At 33.2% G+C, this 19,123-nt stretch overlaps 1 protein-coding gene and 1 long non-coding RNA gene across 2 annotated transcripts; one reads left to right on the top strand and one right to left on the bottom strand.

The window, feature by feature from the left end:
* Nucleotides 1-6,530: 6,530 nt before the first annotated feature.
* On the top strand, nucleotides 6,531-15,156 carry LOC135628442 (vacuole membrane protein KMS1-like). The gene is made up of 8 exons (XM_065135083.1): nucleotides 6,531-6,774; nucleotides 8,341-8,552; nucleotides 8,840-8,918; nucleotides 9,408-9,713; nucleotides 12,271-12,425; nucleotides 12,709-12,825; nucleotides 14,360-14,545; nucleotides 14,677-15,156. Exons 1-8 carry the CDS (start codon nucleotides 6,723-6,725, stop codon nucleotides 14,839-14,841), a joined length of 1,272 nt encoding a protein of 423 aa, XP_064991155.1. The 5' UTR covers nucleotides 6,531-6,722; the 3' UTR covers nucleotides 14,842-15,156.
* A 125-nt stretch (nucleotides 15,157-15,281) lies between these two features.
* LOC135628443 (uncharacterized) lies at nucleotides 15,282-18,490 on the bottom strand. Its single transcript, XR_010492856.1, has 3 exons — nucleotides 18,218-18,490; nucleotides 15,894-15,992; nucleotides 15,282-15,762 (listed from the first exon to the last, which is right to left on the bottom strand). It is a non-coding gene; the product is annotated as an uncharacterized LOC135628443 (long non-coding RNA).
* Nucleotides 18,491-19,123: the final 633 nt, after the last annotated feature.

The following is a 19,123-nucleotide window of genomic DNA, read 5'->3' as shown; positions in this document are numbered from 1 at the left end:
TATAACATCTTCATAAGTTCTTTCCTTTTTTTTAATTGTATCTTCCCTTACCTATTATAACTTGTATTGAAATAATTTATGGATCTCTATCAGAATTTTCTTACATTTTATAATATTTGGATACCCGTCAACTAAATGCATCTTCATTCAGGTGATTCCTCCACCCTTGTTGATATAGTATTAACAAATGTATTACTAATGATGATAATTCATGGTTATCTTTTGGGTATAATCCCAAGCTTTATCATGTGCTTGTTACTTTAGTGTCATATTACTACCAAAATTGAATTAAATAAACAAGCTATGATTAGCCAAATAACAAGGTGTGTTTCTATATAATAAATCCTACTTTATCATTATAAACATGTCAATTAACCTATTCAAAATTAAATATATAAAATTGACTCAATATAGGTATGAATTCATAATTAAATACACTAATCATAACATTTGAAACACTAATGACTCCTTAATTAGCTCTCTTTTATTATGATAAACATGTCAAATACTCTAATAATTACTAAATACATAAATAAAATGACAAATAATGATAAATTTATCATTAAATATACTAATTATAGTATTTAAAAACCTAATTAAACCTTAATTAACATATTTTACCATTATAAATATGTCAAAGACCCTAAGAGGCATTAAATATGTAAATTTAAAGGCCAAATTACCATAAAGTCATTATTAAATATATTGATCCCACATTTAACATAGTTAATTACTCCTTAATTATTCCTCTTTCACCACGGATCAAATTTTAATCAAATATATTAAAAATACTAATCATAGTATTAATATAGTTAATTAATCTTTAATTGATCATTTTTTATTACTATAAATATGTCAAACATCTTAATAAGTATTAAAGATATTGAATTAATCCGATATAGGTCAATTTTTATTAAATCATCATTAAAACCACTAATCATAATATTAAAAATTTAATTAAAACATAATTAAACCTATTTCACTCTCATAAATATGTAAATCACTTAAGTATGCATGAAATATAAAGATTTTACCCATTAAGTATCTAATTTAAAAAATCAATATTAAATATACTAATCACACCTTTAAAAACCTTAATTATTCCCTAATTAATACTATGCTACCATCATAACGACCTCAATCAATATATTAGATATTGAGAACATAGAACTGGCTTAATTGTCTTATAAATCATCAAAAATTGAGAAAAAATATATACTTTTTGTTAGATAGTTCTTACTCTAACCTAGGTATTAATCCTTTCTAATTAGCCTCCCAAGCTTAATTGAATCTTAGTTTTATAGAATTCAAAAGAGTGTAAATGAGAAAATAAGATAAATATGTGAGTACGAAAATGATTGAGTGAGTATATGAGTTAGAAAGAGTAAAAGAGGAGAGAATGAAAGAATAGAAAGGGTTTAAAAATCCTTAGATTTGATTTAAACAATTACAAATACCATTTGAATTCAACAAATCCTAGCCATTGATCTATATTAGTTGAAATCTGAAAGTTATTGATCGGTATGGGTTAGTGATGATCGGATTTTGATTATTCCGACTAGTATAGATCTTATATCGAGCGATACAAGATTATGGATCGCTTGATACAGGATGGTCTACGTGTTGGTCTCTTGTCGCACTGATACATGTGCCTGTACCACCTGGTATTAGTCGACATGACGAATCATATTTATGGCATCTTGATAATTAAGCATAGTTCTTATATTCGACACTAATATTGGTGATGTAGGATGAGTAATAGTTAGATTTCTTTTGATGATAAAGGAATAGAAATGAGGAAGAGGAAGATAATAACGAGAAGATAATTGAAAAATAAAAGAAAAACTATCAGACTCTCTTTAGCTCAAGAAAACACGTAGTACTTTGTAATTCCGTACATCTTGCACATGAATGATAGAAAACTTACCATCGGAAACATAACGATCGCGTTGCATCACTCGCACGTGATGTGAGAACAGAATTCGAATTCATTGTCTAGTGCAACCATGATGACTACCGAGAAGTAGAATAGCCATCACTATATTATCACTATGAACCATTCAAGGTCTCAGATTTGGCAAATTGGAATCAATTGTTAACATCATATTGTGTGGCACATGAAACAATGATGGAAGGTTGCAATCATGAGTAAATTTTATGATTTGGAGTTTGTGATGAGATGGGGAATAATCTTAAAGTTTTTATATTTTAATTAAATTATTTTTGTATTGTTTTAAACGGATTTCACATGCATGTCCAAATATGCACCTGTGTACCGCAGCAAGAATAGACTCCACATTTATGTCCACAAATGCACCCGCATTAGTGCATATTCACAAAATTGCATGTTCCATGAAGTCTCGCAGTAGCACACAACATAACCGGTTGTGATGTTCTGAATGTGCTTCTTCTTGTTTGGATATCTGAAGTAACTATTCGGACCATGTTTTCAGGGTTGAACTAACGAAAAGGAGGGTTACACTGTTGGTGAAGCTCTATTTCAACCATCTATATTGGGGTCTAGAGGAGTATGGTCTGGTAGAACAGCTGCTTTGTAGCATCCCAACCATTTCTTCCGAGAACCGTCGTCAACTACTTGAAAATACCATGTTGTGTGGTGACACAGCTTCATATATTTATAATTTTATTAGAAAAAAATAGTTATACATATAACTTCTTCTTTTTTTCGCGTGTGTAACATATATATATATATATATATATATATATATATATATATATATAAGATTCATACAAAATTATGATTACCTTTCATCCATTCTCAATTTTGCATATGTGAAGAATTTATGTGGCACTGGATGATATCACGATTGGCACTAGCGATATTGCCGTCGAAACTCTCGTGCTTTCAACAGGTCCAATTCGATCATAGTTCAAGTCCAATGGATTTCTAATTAAGTTAGCATGGTTACAATCCAAAACTTATTTAGACTAAAAAAAATTTATCTTTTATCATATTATTTTTCCGCAAACACTGACATATTTTCTTTTCATTCACCATTACTACAAACAATTAGCCCATAGGAGACACATTCTTGGTTGCTTAAGAATATAACTGGCTGGAGAACTATGTTAACTATTCAATACTATCTGCAGTGGAAGTGTCTCTCCATAATGATGAAGTTTTATAACCAAGTATTTTTACTGCTGTCACCATTCATTGTCATCGTTAGGTGCTGAATATTCATTGTTCCCAGTGCTTTTATCTGAACCAGCTTGTCCCTGCATGCCATATATACTCCTGTGCTAATTAAACAATTCATATATATATATATATAAGATTATCTGAACTAGAGACCTTGTGAAGTAGGCATTGCATCTGACAAGGGGAGATTAAATGTGTTTTTGGGATCCCTGTGCGTGTTAGAATCCTTAACTTTCCCCGCCGGTTCAGTCAAGCAAGTTAGAGAAAGACAGATACATTCGTCATTCATGGATGCAGAAATTGCAGACATTTAATTTTCACCATTTTATGTAACTTTTTGAGGCTCTTTTTCCGGCACGAAGTAGCAGCCACATATTTGTGCCCATTTTTCTGATGAGGCAATCCTTCGTTACAGCCGCCGAGAATACAAGCCAGAGAACATATCAAAGAATTCAGCCCACATATTTGGCCGAAGTTGCTTTCCCTCGGAACCAGCATGCGACGAAGGAGAAGGCAGATTACAATGAAACTGGACCAACCATTCGTTGTTCATCGGAAATGGGCATTTTCTTGTATGTTGTGCATATCTTTGTAATTACTGTGTAGCATTTTGTCGTACCTGCGTTTGTAATCACTGTAAAACTCTTTCTCTCATCTCTCTCCCGAATGCTCGTGTAGCATTTTGTTGTACCTGTCGTATATATCTTGGAAATCACTGTCAAAAGGTGGCAAACACGATGCACCGTCTTCTTTGTCTCCTTTCCTCTGCATGTGAAAATGCCATGTTGTGCTAATGGTAAAGCTCTCTAGCGTGCATCATTAAGATTCTCTCTTCTGTTCTTCCTGCAGAGACCTCTAATTTTTTAGATTGGCAAAACCAACATTCAATAATTTTTTATCTTTTCGTCTGTATCTTCTCGTTAAAAGAACAAACTCATATAACTAAAATATATAATTTTTTTTATGCCGATTTTGACTCTTAGAAAGTTATTTATTCAAAAATATCAAAAAATTATTATTTAAATTTCCAAACAGAGACAATTTTGGTTAAATTTTTATCTAAACAATTTAATATTTAAATATCTAAAAAATAGAAAATTTAATGAATACAAAGCTTGGTCACAATAAGCTGAAATTTTTAGGATGAAATTTTCGAGACACCCATATGGATGGATATATGAGAAACTTTTTTGTTCTTAGAGATTTTTTTGATATTTACTAGATTATTCAACATTTGAACCATCTATCTTTTTCTAATTTTTTCCCTTTTTTTAATTTTCAGCAAAATGTGATGGATCTATGTAATGTTTTTTGATACTAGAGCTTCTAAATAGGTAAAAAAATTTATGATAAATATTTGATCTACAAAACTCAAGCCCTAATATCAATTACACTATTTCTAGGTCCATTTCAAAAATAGAATAACTGATGCAAGGATTAGTCAAAATGCAATTAATTTTTTTTGAAACTTTTGAATGACATCCAGAGAGACATTTATGATTTTTTTTTTCTATTATAAAGTTTTTTTTATTTTTTTCTAAGTTATTCAGCATTTGAACAATCTTTTTTTTGCTATTTTTCATTTTTTTTTATTTCTATCAAAATGTAATGGATCCATGCAATGTTTTTAAATACTTGAGCTTCTAAATAGGTGAAAACCTATGATAAAAATTTGATCCAAAAAACCCAAGCCCTAATATCAAATATAATATTTTTGGGTGAAATAAAAAAGAGTATATATGATACAAGGACTGATGAAATACTGTGAACTTTGTATAAAACCTTTGGATGACACCTAGATGAACATTTATAATATTATTTATTTTATAGGTTTTTTGTTATTTTCCTAGTTATTCAACATCTAAATAGTTTATCTTTTTTCTAATTTCTCTATTTTTTATTTTCACAAAAATGTGATAGATCCATATAATTATTTTTTTAACCCTTAAGCTTCTAAATAGGTGAGAAATCTATGGTAAAAAATTGATTCAAGAAAACCCAAGCGTTGGTATCAGATATAATACTTTTTAGGGTGAAATAAAAAATAATATATCTAATATAAGGAGTAGTCAAAATGATATAAAATTTTCATGAAACCTTTGAATAACACCTAACACCCAGATAGATATTTATGATATTTTTTCTATTTTAGGAAATTTTTGATATTTTTCAAAATATTCAACATGTGAAAAGTCTATCTTTTTAAAAAATATTTCTCTAAGTTTTTGTTTATTTCCATCAAAATATGATGGATCTATGCAATGTGTTTTGACATTTGAGTTTTCAAATAGGTGAGAAACTTATGTTAAAAATTTAATCCAGAAAACCCAAGCCCTAATATTAGATACACTATTTGTAGGGTGAAATAAAAAAATAGTATGTCTGATATAACAATCGATCAAAATACTGTGAAATAATTTTTTGATATTTTCAAGATAAATTTAACTTTTTAAGGGTCAAAATTAATAAATAAATTTTAAAATGAAAAATAATGGCCATATAGACCTTTCAAATTTATTTTTATGTTTTTCTAAATATTTTAAATAATTTATTTTTTATTTCTACAATATATAAATATAATTATTTATTTTACTATTAATATTTTCTTAATTTATTAATTATATTGTTTCTATTTATTGTAATTCAATTTTTTTATGTTTATTTATTATTTTTAATAATATAATTTGATATATATCAGTATATTATTTAATATAATTTATTTTTGATATTAAGTTGAATTTACTGATTTTGATACTTAAAAAGTTCAAAATTTATCCAGAAAATATCATATATATATATATATATATATTTTCTGAATAAATTTTGAACTTTTTAAGTATCAAAATCAGTAAATATACTATTTTTAAAAACATAAAAATAAAAAATAAAAAATAGACCATTCAAATTTTTTTTTAATTTTTCATTTTTAAATATTTTTATTTAATTTTTATTTTTAAAATATGCAAATATTGTTATTATATTACTCTTTACTTTATAGTTAAAAATTAGTTTTAAATTTATAATTTGAATTTTTTTATAATTTAATATATTTTTAATAATATAAATTGATATATATATCAGTAAATTATCGAATATAATTTTATTTAAAATCAATCTAATTTTAGGTTAATTGAATCGGTTCATGGTTCATTAAAAGAGATAAAGAAACGATCCAACATTTAAAGAAAAAAAATAAATATTATTAAAGGATTATTTTGTCATTTCGAGAAATTAAGGTTCGAAAGTTCTTAAGGAATTTTTAAAACGATTTGTTTTTCGAATATAAATATAAAATAATATATATACGTATTTATTTATCTATATTTATATACTTTGGATCTCCGCGTAGCCGAGAAAGAAACGAGTCCTTTTTTTGTCGCATCCGTTGTGACACAATTGATGCGCCAACAATCTCTTTTAACTTTGCCTTTGGTTTGTCTGTGTCTTTGCCCCTTGCGAGTTGCGATCCTAATTTTCGCAACCCTCGGGCCCTATTGGATTCCCGCTGCGTGCCCGCGTGTTTTGGCGTCCCAGATTTGTTCCTTAGGGTTCGACGGAGATGGGTTCCAAGCAGGCGACAGCGGGCGAAGATTTAGGCCTGTTGATCGAAGGTAAGCATTTGTGTAACCAAATTCACTTGTCTTTTACAGTTTCGCAATGGCTTAAAGTTGCTGTTTTGGCGAAGGGTTTTGCCTGGGGGTGGTGAATTTGTATTGATTTAGAATCGGCGATGCTTCGATTTTTTTTTTTATCCCTTTCTTTCATTTTGAATGATATCATCGTCGTCAGCCAAGTGCTAGCACTGTTGGCACTGTGTATAGATATTTCATCCTTGTGGAATGGACAAGAAATTTCATTGAGATGGTTAAAGATTTTTATTTACATTAGCAGCATTGTCTTTTTGCTGATGGATAGAAGGGAATCATTTGACATTTGATTTGATTAAAAGGCTAAACATAACATGTGAAACTCAACTTGTTGAATTTTTGAGAGATGTTTGGAAAGTTGGGCAGGTTGGTAAGAGACCTAATTCATTGTCAATCCTGCATTAATTAGTCCTCATGGATCTATCCTATTGTTTCATGCAACATCGAGGGCACATTTTCCTTTTCTGTAAGACTAATTTGGACTAAAAATATGGATCTGCAGTTCTCATGAATCTTATCCACAAAATCCTACTTCTAGTTTCCATTGGTGGTCTCTGAACAATGTTTGGATATAATTGTTTAAATTGAATTATATCATGAATTTGATGGTCTTTTAAGTAAATGGATATGGTTTTTAATCTGATAGATAAGTAGCTAGACATTTATGAATTATCTATGTACCAATTTAAGAACTAACTCTTACTCTTTTCCCATTATGCAGAAGAAAGATTGTTTTTACTTTGGAGGTCATTATAGTTTTTGTTATTGGAAGCTGGATAACACAAATTCTTAGAATTGATTATATATTTCCAGGAGCTTAGCTGTATACTAGATTAGAATTTTAATTTGATAGTGTCAACTTTTAAGTCGAAACAAAAAAGATTGAACTTATGATTGACTGACTGATAACTTGTGATCGAGTTCCATTGTTGCTCTTAAATATCATTTGAATATTCATGGATATGGTTTTTAAGACAATATTATAAAAGTCCAGGACCATACCACTAGTGGTCTCATCTTTGACTATAGTCATCGAGATTGACATCTTGGACAAATTATTATTATTTATTGATATGGTTAGATGTATTACATCAATTAGTACATATAGACCAGATAAGATATTGATATGACACTTTTGCTTATGGAAGAAACTGCAAATATGCCTTTGGTTTCCTGCCAGCATAACATCTCAATTACATCTCCTGCCCTCTATTCAGCATCTTGGATTGACCATCAATGTGATTGTGGCAGGAGTAATCATCCTGATTTTAGTTCTTTGTGAGGAAAAGAACTCATGCTAGAAGTTAAGACAATTATCTTATTTTTGCCACATACTCTTGCCAATCTTGGCAATGGTTGCCAGTCTAGGATGTGTCCACATCAAAGCAAAATTTTATTATGGAACAACTATAGCATATATATTGATGAAAATGATTTTCTGTTGTTTTGTTGAAAATTATTAACTATTTCTAAATATCTAGTAATGTTCTTAGATAATTTGTATCTTAAGTTTGTAATTTTCTGTTGCAGAACTCAAGAAAAGACATCAAAGGGATTTGCAGAACTTAACATTGACAACTCAACCCTTGAAGACAATGTGGCTTTTCTTGTTTGCCACATTGCAATATCTTAGGCAGATGCTTCTATATGTTTTAAGGAAAGGTGATTGGCTTGTGGCATTGACTATCTTGGTAACAGCTCTTGGTCTCTTTCTTGTGAATGGTGATGTTTCCAACGAAAAGGTATTTGTTAAATTATTATAAACTTCTTAGAAGAACAATTTTCTAAATATTTTTTATGATTATGTTCACTCACTTGGATACTCAAGGATTATGACTGTATGGAACAATAATTGTTGTTTTTTTGGATGTCGAGAAACTTAAATAATATAGAGATTTTTGCTAACTAGATGATAACTCTATACCCTATTGGAATTACTATGCAAGTTTCAGCTAACCTTGCTAATTTGTTGTTCAAATAATCGTTTTATTCAATTTGTTTTTGACCATGGTGATATTATTGATTGCAGCATGTTCAAGAGTTCCTAAACTACACAACATTTGGTTTGTGGTGGATAGCACTTGGGGTGACATCATCAATTGGGCTGGGTAAGTGTATGTTGCATTTAGGAGTTGAGTGAATTTGATTATTCAACCTGTTCATTAATTTGGCCTGATAAACATCTGCAAAGAAGATTTATAAGAAGCATCTTAAGTATCATCTTGGTTCACAATAGAGCTTTTCTCTGTCTAATGGCATATAGCCTTTTGTATGTGATTAAGTAGAGTGAGAAACACTTATCGAGTTATCTTGCAGGGCTAATACATAATGGAACAGTTTATGAATTATCAACTAAACAAAATAACATCAACAACTGCCATGTAAGCTTCCTTTTGCACAAGTCCAATATATAATTATTAAATTTTGTGTATTCATTAAATTTATTGGTTCTATCAGAGCCATCTGCATGTACCAAAATCGATGCACTATTTTACTATAATTAAATTATTCCTAGGCTAATTTTGTGTTTATCTGCTGATGATGTATGGAACCAGTTCATAATGAAATGCTCATCAACTTTCCTTGCTTTTTGACAGGGTCTGGATTGCACACATTTGTGTTGTATTTGGGTCCTCATATTGCATTTTTTACAATCAAGGCCATGAATTGTGGTCGAGTTGATCTCAAAACTGCTTTATATGACACTATACAGTTGAAAAAGCGACCTTCATGGCTTGAAAAGGACTGTTCTGAGTTTGGACCACCATTATATGAATCATTACCTGGTTCCCTAGTCAGGGTTCCCATCAGCAGTATTCTCCCTCAGGTTCAGCTAGAGGCCATTCTTTGGGGGTTGGGTACTGCCCTTGGAGAGCTTCCTCCATATTTCATTTCAAGAGCAGGTATCTTTTGATATTTTTCAATACATAAACCTCAATTTGGGTTCTTGAAAAACTTTCTGTCAGCAATTTTAGTTGTAATTATTAAGCTAAAGCAATTAACATTTAATTTCACAAGGTTTTGAGAGGAGGATATAGTTTTTCTACAATTTAGGTTCTCTTACAACATGGCTTCTGAACATTTATGTTTTGTCCTTATCAGCTAGTTGTCCTTTTAATATCTGTCTTTCTATCATTATTTTAAGACACTTGCTTTCTCTTTAACTTCCATTCAATAAGATGGAGAGATTGATGAAAATATTATTCGTAGAATAAAAACATGATGATTAAAATGGCAAGGGGCATCAGAAGTCTTATGTGATCATCGGATACCTTTGAGATTAAAAGAAAAATTTTATAAGACAGTTATGAGATCAACAATATTTTATTGATCGAAGTGTTAGATAGTGAAGAAATAACATATACAAAAAGTTTGTGTTACTGAGATGAGAATGTTGAGATGAATATATGAAGTTACTAGGAAGGATAGGAAAAGAAATACTTTTATTCGTGAATAATTAAGTATCGATTTGATAGAGAATAAGACGGGAGAAAATCGTTTAAGATGGTATAGGCATATGCTTAGAAGACTTCCGGATACGGTAATCAGAAGAGGCAAAATGATTAGTGTTAGTTGGTTGTGGTACAAGAAGAGGTAAAGGAAGACCTAAAAGGACCTTAATAGAAATTATAAATAAGGATTGAAGTACTGTAAACTTAACTAAACATATGACTTTTTACATATTCTAATGGCAACAAAAGATCCATATAGCCGACCCCAATTAATTGGGACTTATGGCTTTGTTATTGTTTTTGTTATATATGTTTTATGCTAGATGCATAAATTCTAAATAACTAAATTTTGGGTGAGGATCCATGCACTATGCCTTAGAAAAAGGTGCAAAGGCTTATTCATATTGTTGTTATATTTGTCCATTTTTGTTATGTTGTTTGATACAAATGACTATAAGACTAAAGAGAAATATCTCTAAAAACAAAATGCAACATATTTGAAGAGATACAATTTGCATTAATACTTCAGGTTAGTCAGTTGTCCAGAACCCACCTCCTCTAGTAGAGAGGGCAGCTAAAACCAATATGCAGCATGGTTCTGATTCATGAAGACCAAATAAAGCACCGTTAGAGGAGGATGCTTTGAGAAGAAGGTGAACATCCTTGAGGATATTTCTGCAGAAACCACCTTTGTCTCCAACAGAAATAATCTCTTTAGTCTGAAGAATCACCTTCAATTTAAAGAGCCGTGAAAATCTTAAAAACAATAAGAGTCCTTCAAAAAGAGCCGTCAATTCATCTTCATGTTCACATGCTATCAGAGAACATCTTCTCCAAAAGATCTCTGCCAGAATGGTCTCCATGCTAGCTTCACCAACACCCTCAGCGTAACACTATTGGAATTGATTTTAACACAAGACTAATGGGAATCCTTTTGAGCATCTACTTTGGTTTTCACTAGACTGAAATATATTATTGTCAAGTATCATGTATCTTTTTGTCATTGATCCTCCCAGACCTTGCATTGGCATCGGCAGGAGCCTTGTGCACTGGGTTGATTCATCTTTTTACCCTTGTAAGAATACAAAAAAAATGAATTTGCCACTTTGCGATAGGAAAGTGAGACTCTATCTTGTTTCTGACAGCCAACAATTTTTTCTCCAATGAATTCCTTTTTTCTTGGCATTGGTGGTGAGATTGGCCTCATAGCATGGTCTTTAGACCAAGGTTTGCAATTTAATATGGCATGGTACTAATGACATTTAGCAGTCCAAGGACCAGGGTAGACAATACATCTGGTACAGGACTTGTACTGATTGGTACGCTTGGTACAAGGCCTATGCTGCCTAGTACAGTATGGTACAAGCCCTATACTTGCCTTGTTTTTGGTTTTTCAGTTTTTTTCAGTCATTTTTCCAAAACTGGGGGTGCATACTAGCATATTGACATGCTGTACATTGGTAAGGACCTGTATGGTACTGGTCTGTGCCCTGACCAAGACAATATCGGTAAACGAAAGTGCAAATCTTGTTTTAGACAAAGTTATAATAGATGCATGGATTATATGATTATTTAATGAACCATCAGAGACTATTCATCACAAATCATATCATTATGTGTTGATGTCGTATTAGGTACTGTTGTCATGGATTGATATGATAGTAGCTTAAGCATGACTTTGAAGTAGTGGAAAATGCAAGTATGTTGTCCAGACCTGAACCAGCAAAATTGGGGCTGAATGGGTGATATTTAGTAGCTGAATATCTGATCTGTTGCATCTTTCCATGATTACACCATTGCTTTTCTCTTTCTAGTTTACTATTTTACATTAAACAAAATCTTCATTTTTATTGTTATATTCTATGATCTAGTTTTATGGTCATTTAAGTATTTAGAAGTTATTTGACATTAATGTTTTTTTGGGTATTTTTCTACTGATTTCTCTTTTCTTTCCAATTTTAGACTAGTCAGTTTGATATTTGTTTGTATAACACAAAATGCAATGCAGCAAGCTTGTCTGGAAACAAATTGGAAATGGAGGAATTTAATGCAGCTTCATCAGAAGAAGATGGTTTTCTGTCTGCTTATGTGAATCAAATTAAATGCTGGCTCCTCACTCACTCCCAGTATCTTAACTTTTTAACAATATTAGTGCTTGCTTCAGTAAGCTTTCTTCCTTTTTCATATATAATATAAGTATAATATTTCATCTGTTGCATATTCTCCTCAATGCTAATTTGAATTTTTGTTTCTTTTAGATCTTGAATATGTAACTTGTGGTCTCATTTTATTTCCATCGAGGATAAATTTTCTTCTTTTCTTCTGCTACTTCTGTTAGTTCAAATTTTAAATTTAGTATTTATAAATGAAGCTGCTCAATTTGTAGACATAATTATTATGTGAATATTGCATCACTATTTCATGATCGGTGCTCAATGCAACTCAGGTACCAAACCCACTTTTTGATCTTGCTGGTATAATGTGTGGGCAATTTGGAATCCCATTTTGGAAATTCTTCCTGGCTACCTTGATCGGAAAAGCATTGATAAAGACTCACATTCAGGTAAGTCGTTGACCCTTGATCATTTTGAATTGTCAAGCATTTTGTGGAGTGTAGTTGTACTCTTCATATAAAATATGTGAACATTTTCTTCCTTTGATGACATTCATGCTTCATTCACTTTTTATCCTTTGTTTCATGAACTTTCTGTTAAATATTTATCAAGAACAGTGAAATAGTTTTCTTTCATTCACCATATATTATGATGTATTTTTAGGGTATGGTTGATTACTTAGGGAGAACTTTCAATTGAGAACATTTTCGATGTAATTTCATCATCAGTCCATGGGATGCAAATGCGTCTCGCAGAAATTTAATCGAACATGTTAACCCAATCCATGTATAATGTATTTAAATTAAAAAAAGGGAAATTTTTTAAGACATGACCTGCAGTCTCAGAGGCACGATGATATGTACCTTGGCTGGCCACCGCCTCTAGAGTGGAGAAGAGGCATACTCCATTTATCCTTGCTTGAGCATTTTGTTCATTGCCTGCTTGAGCTCTGCTCCATACAAACCATCTTTCCCCTTCTACGGCTGCTGATAATCTCAGCCACCTACTACGCCGTCTCCATTGCATGCTGCTCCATGGTCCAATGTTGCAGCACTGTCATCAGTGCCGCCTCCTATGCCATGAACACTAATGATGGTGTTGGGCCTGACACCTGCTTCAGATGTGCTCTGACATCTGATGTGCCAAACTCTTCTTCCTAATCCCTTACCAATGTGTACTCTCCATCCACCTCCTTTCATCACCACCTCCCTCCCCTTTCTCAACAACATCTTCCTCCAACAACAAGAGTTACATCAAGCGTCACAAAATGCATAACCTAATGAAGGAAAACTCATCCAGATGTGCTCCGACACCTTGCCTGTCCCCTACGTCACTGCCTTACAATCTTTCCAAAGAAGTTGAATGGCAGTGATGGAGTGACAGATCAACAGAGTAGCGTTGGAGCAATGTCTATGGAAGGTGACCAAAGACGAAGGTAACTTTGAAAATCCTTGATGAACACTCAACATGGTATTCTCGAAGGCAGCTGCCTGGTGGCTAAGGCTTCCACAATGCTGGATTTTAAGTGGGTCAATATATGCAGCTTTATCCTGTCACAAAAAACAGGTTATTTCTTAGACTCAATCCCAATAACTTGGATTGTAGAGGAGCGACCTTATTGTGAAACTAGTCCTACATTAACTTGCTACCCAGAAATACAGAAAAAGGGGCCAGAGGTTTTTTTACCCATAGTAACCCTGTTTTATCCAATCAATTATTTCCTAGCTATTTGTTTTTTGTCCCCAGCAGGCCTGATCCCAAGCAAATTCTAGGTGATCCAAACAAGCTCATAATTGTTCAAAGCTTAAAGTCATGGGAGAGCTTACGCACCTAAATTTATGGCAGCATGAGTTGCACAATTTTTATAACTATAGGCTATATGCTTTTTTTAATCAGCATTCGTAATTGATTTTGTAGATAATTTTTTAGCATTGCCCTGTACTGTATTGTTTGGATGTACAAAGCTTTTATATGCTTTTGCAGACACTTTTTATTATTTCTTTGTGCAATAATCAACTCTTGGAATGGTTGGAGAATGAGTTGATATGGGTGCTTGGTCTCATCCCGGGTCTCCCTTCTGTGCTGCCCAATTTAATAGCCAAATTGCACATGGTTCAGCAGAAGTATTTGTCAACTCCAGTCCCAGAACCAACTCTCACAGATGGAAGGGTAAGCCGATTTAGGATAGGAGTTACCTTGTCCCAGCCATCACACTTGTTTGTCTTCTTGTTATTCTATTTCAACACAAATAAGCACTTTCATCAGGATACCATATTGATCTGATCTTTCTTATCCTTTAGGCAAAGCAGTGGAACCTTTCCGTCACTATGATATGGAATATTGTCATATGGCTTATGCTCATGAGCTTCTTTGTGAAAATAGTGACTGCTACAGCAAAAGGATACCTCAAGGAGCAGCAAGAATTGGAAATGACCAAAAAGAAACTGGCACTAAAATCTACCTGAGTCAAGCATGGGGTTTTTCTCACCAATTTCTTTCCGGTCAAGCAACATTATGTTAAGATTCAACAGCTGCTTTTTGTTCCATGTCCTCAGTGAAGCTCACTGTCTTACAAGAAAATTATAAGTTGTACAGGGTCGGTATTATTAGATGGCAGGTCCTTTTTTATCACCTGCCTGAGCACGTTGTGCATTCAATTCCGCTCCTTTTAATTTTTGAAACGTGAGAATTTAGCAATAGCAGCAGCAGCAGCTAATTCTCAAGTTATCTGACCATTGATTGTTTTCATAAGAGATTGAAGGATGAGTACCCATTATTTTTGTCGGTGCTTCTTTTGCTGTGAGTTTATTGTTTACCACAGAAATTTAATGAAGCAGAAAACTGATGTGCTGATACGGGCAATGGGTATCGATGCTCATGCCTTTGTTGCTTTTACACTCTGTTTATAATTGGGACATTTGGCTCGAATGTCACTGTTTTTTTTTTTTTCTCGTTTTTGTTTTTAATTGGTGGAAACTTCATGCATGGCTGTTCGAAACAAATTCCAGAACAGAAACGTCAACGTGTGGAACAAAATTTAGCATGACTGCAGTACCTTCAACTCACTTGGCCCGTATGAAAAGTTCTGGCTCCATCGCCGCGTGCAGTCCCCATGACATCATTCTCCGCACGTAGATCTCAGCAAGCTCCTGTGCATCAGAAAGTTAATCGACCGACTTCTAATTGCACCCTAAACTCATCATTTAGTAAATATCTGAGACTTCGATCCGTATAAGAAACTATATCTGGAAATTTGTATGAGATACGGATTACTTTGGAATGCGTGACAAAGATGATTGCATAGCAGTTCTCCTGTGACTGCCAGAACAGTTTTTTGGCATCGCTGGTGGTGAGTGATGGAAAAATTTCTGGCAAGGCCTTCGCCACTGCACACAAGATGTCGACCATTCATTATATGTGACTGCAAACTAGATAATGCTCATAGGGAATTTTGGACTAATGCAATCTACCAATGGAAAAGAAAGTTAAAGGCTATGAACCATCTGTGCTTCATTACCAAGCACTTCATTATGGCGATCGTCGCTGATCAACAAAATATTGTAGAAATTTCCATGGTGATTTGCTATCCTTTTCCTATGCCCTCGCTCATGACCACCTAGAGAATCAAATCAAGGTCAGGAGGCTATCATGATGATCAATCAGTTCTGTTGACAGACCACTGGATGCTAAGGCCAGATAAGACAAATAGAATATGTTGTTTCATGAATTGCCATGTGCAATCAGTCGCAGCTATTAAGAAATTAACTAACACTGATTTAACTCGCATGCATTAGTCATTCTCGAACCAAATGCAAAAAAATCATTCTGTGTGAGAGCAAACATTACAAGAACAACATGGGGAAAATGAGAATTAAATTGATCCATATTGAGTGATCATTATTGGAGTCCCAAAAATAATATTTTTTGTTTGCAAGGTAAGACAACATATATTAGTCCTCCCCAAATTCTGAAATTAATGGGATTTGTGCATTATATTGTCTTTTTTTCACATAACAAAGTGATAATTGGACTCTTAATGTATAACAAGCTCTACTAAATTCATCCTTCTACACACACACACCCCCATATATCATGCTTGTTCTTGTACATCATCAGAAGCAAATCAATAACGACTAACATGGAAGGGACAACTTTAAGATGATGATTAAGTTCTTTACGATCCTTTAAATCATAGAGCGAATTTTTTTTTGCATATTTAAAGTATTTGAAAAAAAACTTACTGAGAAAACACACTTGATGGCAGATTGTGGTAGACATTTTGTTTTCTTTGTTTTTCAGGAATAAAGCGATCGATAATAGGGCGTTTCAGCAATCAAGCGAATGGCCATTATGACTTAGGCACTAGGTGGAGCTGGTTAGAAGGATGTAACCATACAACAGTGCAACTAATGCCGAGCACAAAAAAGTAAAAGATTTTATCATATGTTGGACACAAAAAATGTACTGGATCTTAAAAAGCATGGGAATGTGTAAACATATCAAGATCTATTCAGAAAAAGAAAAATTAAACAACATCAACCATTTCCTTGTGCTACATCTAATGTATTGGTTTGTGCTGAAGAGTTTCAGTGCAGATTTACTTCCAAGTAACTGAAAGATAACAGGTTATTGTAGAAAAAACTACAGGATTAAATAAATAGCTCCTAAGCAATTCCATAAGTTTCAAAAAGTACCTAGGAAAGACACAGGATTTCCTCCAATTAGGTTTCAAGAATTCCTAAGAAATTCCATAAATAAGTCACCGACACACCTTATCTATATAAATAACAAACACAAAAATGATTAACTATATTTCATTTAGCTAACCCTCCTAATTAAAACTTAAGTTTGATTTTCAATACTTTTCAAAAGTCAGTCAAACTAAAATACCTTCGCACTGTTTTTTGTCATGCCTCAATTTAACTACAAGTACAAAACGTAGAATAGGACAAGAACTTCGGCATATGTGTGTGTGTGTATATCAGACAGCTTTTAGTCAGTGTTCACAAATCCTTTGGTCAACAAAGTACATTTTTATTTTAGTGCACAGAAACATGACAAATGGTAAATCAATTGTCATTTTCGACAGAATCACTTTTGTAGGATAGGACAACAACTTTGGCATATGTGTGTGTACATCAGACAGCTTTTAGTCAGTGTTCAAAAATCCTTTGATCAACAAAGTACATTTTATTTTAATGCACACGGTGAAGACAGAAACATGATAAACGGTAAATCAATTGTCATTTTTGATAGAATCACTCAAAGTGGCCATACGAGAGAGAGAGAGAGAGATTTAAACATGATAGCAATTTTCAAATTATAGATGATTTCTTATTCACTAATTTCAGTCAAACTTGGTGGACAAACCATCAGCATTAACTGTTTACTTGTTAAAGATTGCTAATCCTAAGATAAATAACTGCTCCTAACTTCTGTTAGTTTACAAAGGCCCTTACAAAACCAACAAACGGACTCTATCATCGCTTCAACAAAGCTAAAGATCGTAGAGAAAGAATTAGATAACACCATCTGCGAGGTTTGGAGGAGGAACAAAGCCGATAGACAAAACCAATCAAAGAAACCATGAGCTTTTAATAGTCTACTACTTCAAAGATGGCAAATGTTACGATGGTGAGATGCTCTCGAGTTCCTGTTAATCTGCGAAACATCAGCAGATCAACACAAGGACAAGTGGTAACATGGTCAATCACAACAACCACATTATCATCGCCGAATCAGCAAACTGGACATCAACTTCACTTCGAGAAAGCTAAAGACCGAAGAGAAGAATGCCAGAAAGATAAAAAAAAGTAGGACCAAGAAAGGATGAAAGATCACCATCTGCTAAAGATTCCACACAATGGGGAGTGCGGACGGGTGGCGGCGGCTCCAAGAAGGGGAACTTGGTGCTGGAGAGATCCAGCTTGGCACATTCGCATATCATTGGCGCCGACCTCTGTCGCGCTCCCAGAAACCGAGAGAAGACCGTGGATACGGCGCAGAGCGAGGGCTTCGAGAGTTCGAAGGGAGGGCTGGCCGTGGCAGCCATCAGGAATCGGATCGCCATGAGAGAAAGAGAGGGTGTTTTGTTTGCTAGGGATCGGAGACGACGGGTTTTGAAACGGTTTTGGAGAGAACGGCAAGGGCATTACATATATATATATATATATATATATATATATATATATATATATATATATATATATATATATCACAGAGGAGGGAACGACAGTTGGTAATTGGGGCTTGCAATTTTATTTTTGTCTATATTCATATGATTAGTGTATAACTTTCAATTGAGGATTAATATTATTTAGCAATTGGCAGATTGTTGTTAAACTATTTAGAAAACATTTGCCAGTTTTGGGCAGCTAAGGAAGCTATATTCCACCAATCCTCTTGGAAAAAACAAGCAATAGTTGCAGATTCATCATATAACGAGTAGCACAATGATCCTCGATGAATGTTCTCAGCCTTCAAGGAGCTAAATGTGATCACATATATTTTCTCTTTTTTTGTAAAAAGCCACAATATCCTACGAGCTTCTTTCCAACGGCTTGCTTCGTCTACTTTTCCGAAACGGAAAAAAACAATTTCTCACGACTTCTAACAAGATTTTTCGCAGAAGAATCTGTTAATCGTGAATTTAAGAAATTTCACAATACCTCGATGAGTCAAGCATCATTAGCTTGATCTAAATGATTATGGTAACGCATCAAGTTCCAGCCTTCATTAATACTTGTA

The sequence above is a fragment of the Musa acuminata genome, chromosome BXJ3-1, assembly GCF_036884655.1.
Source record: "Musa acuminata AAA Group cultivar baxijiao chromosome BXJ3-1, Cavendish_Baxijiao_AAA, whole genome shotgun sequence".
Lineage (NCBI taxonomy): Eukaryota > Viridiplantae > Streptophyta > Magnoliopsida > Zingiberales > Musaceae > Musa > Musa acuminata.
Note: the sequence above shows the minus strand (reverse complement) of the source record. Positions and strands in the feature narration are given on the sequence as shown.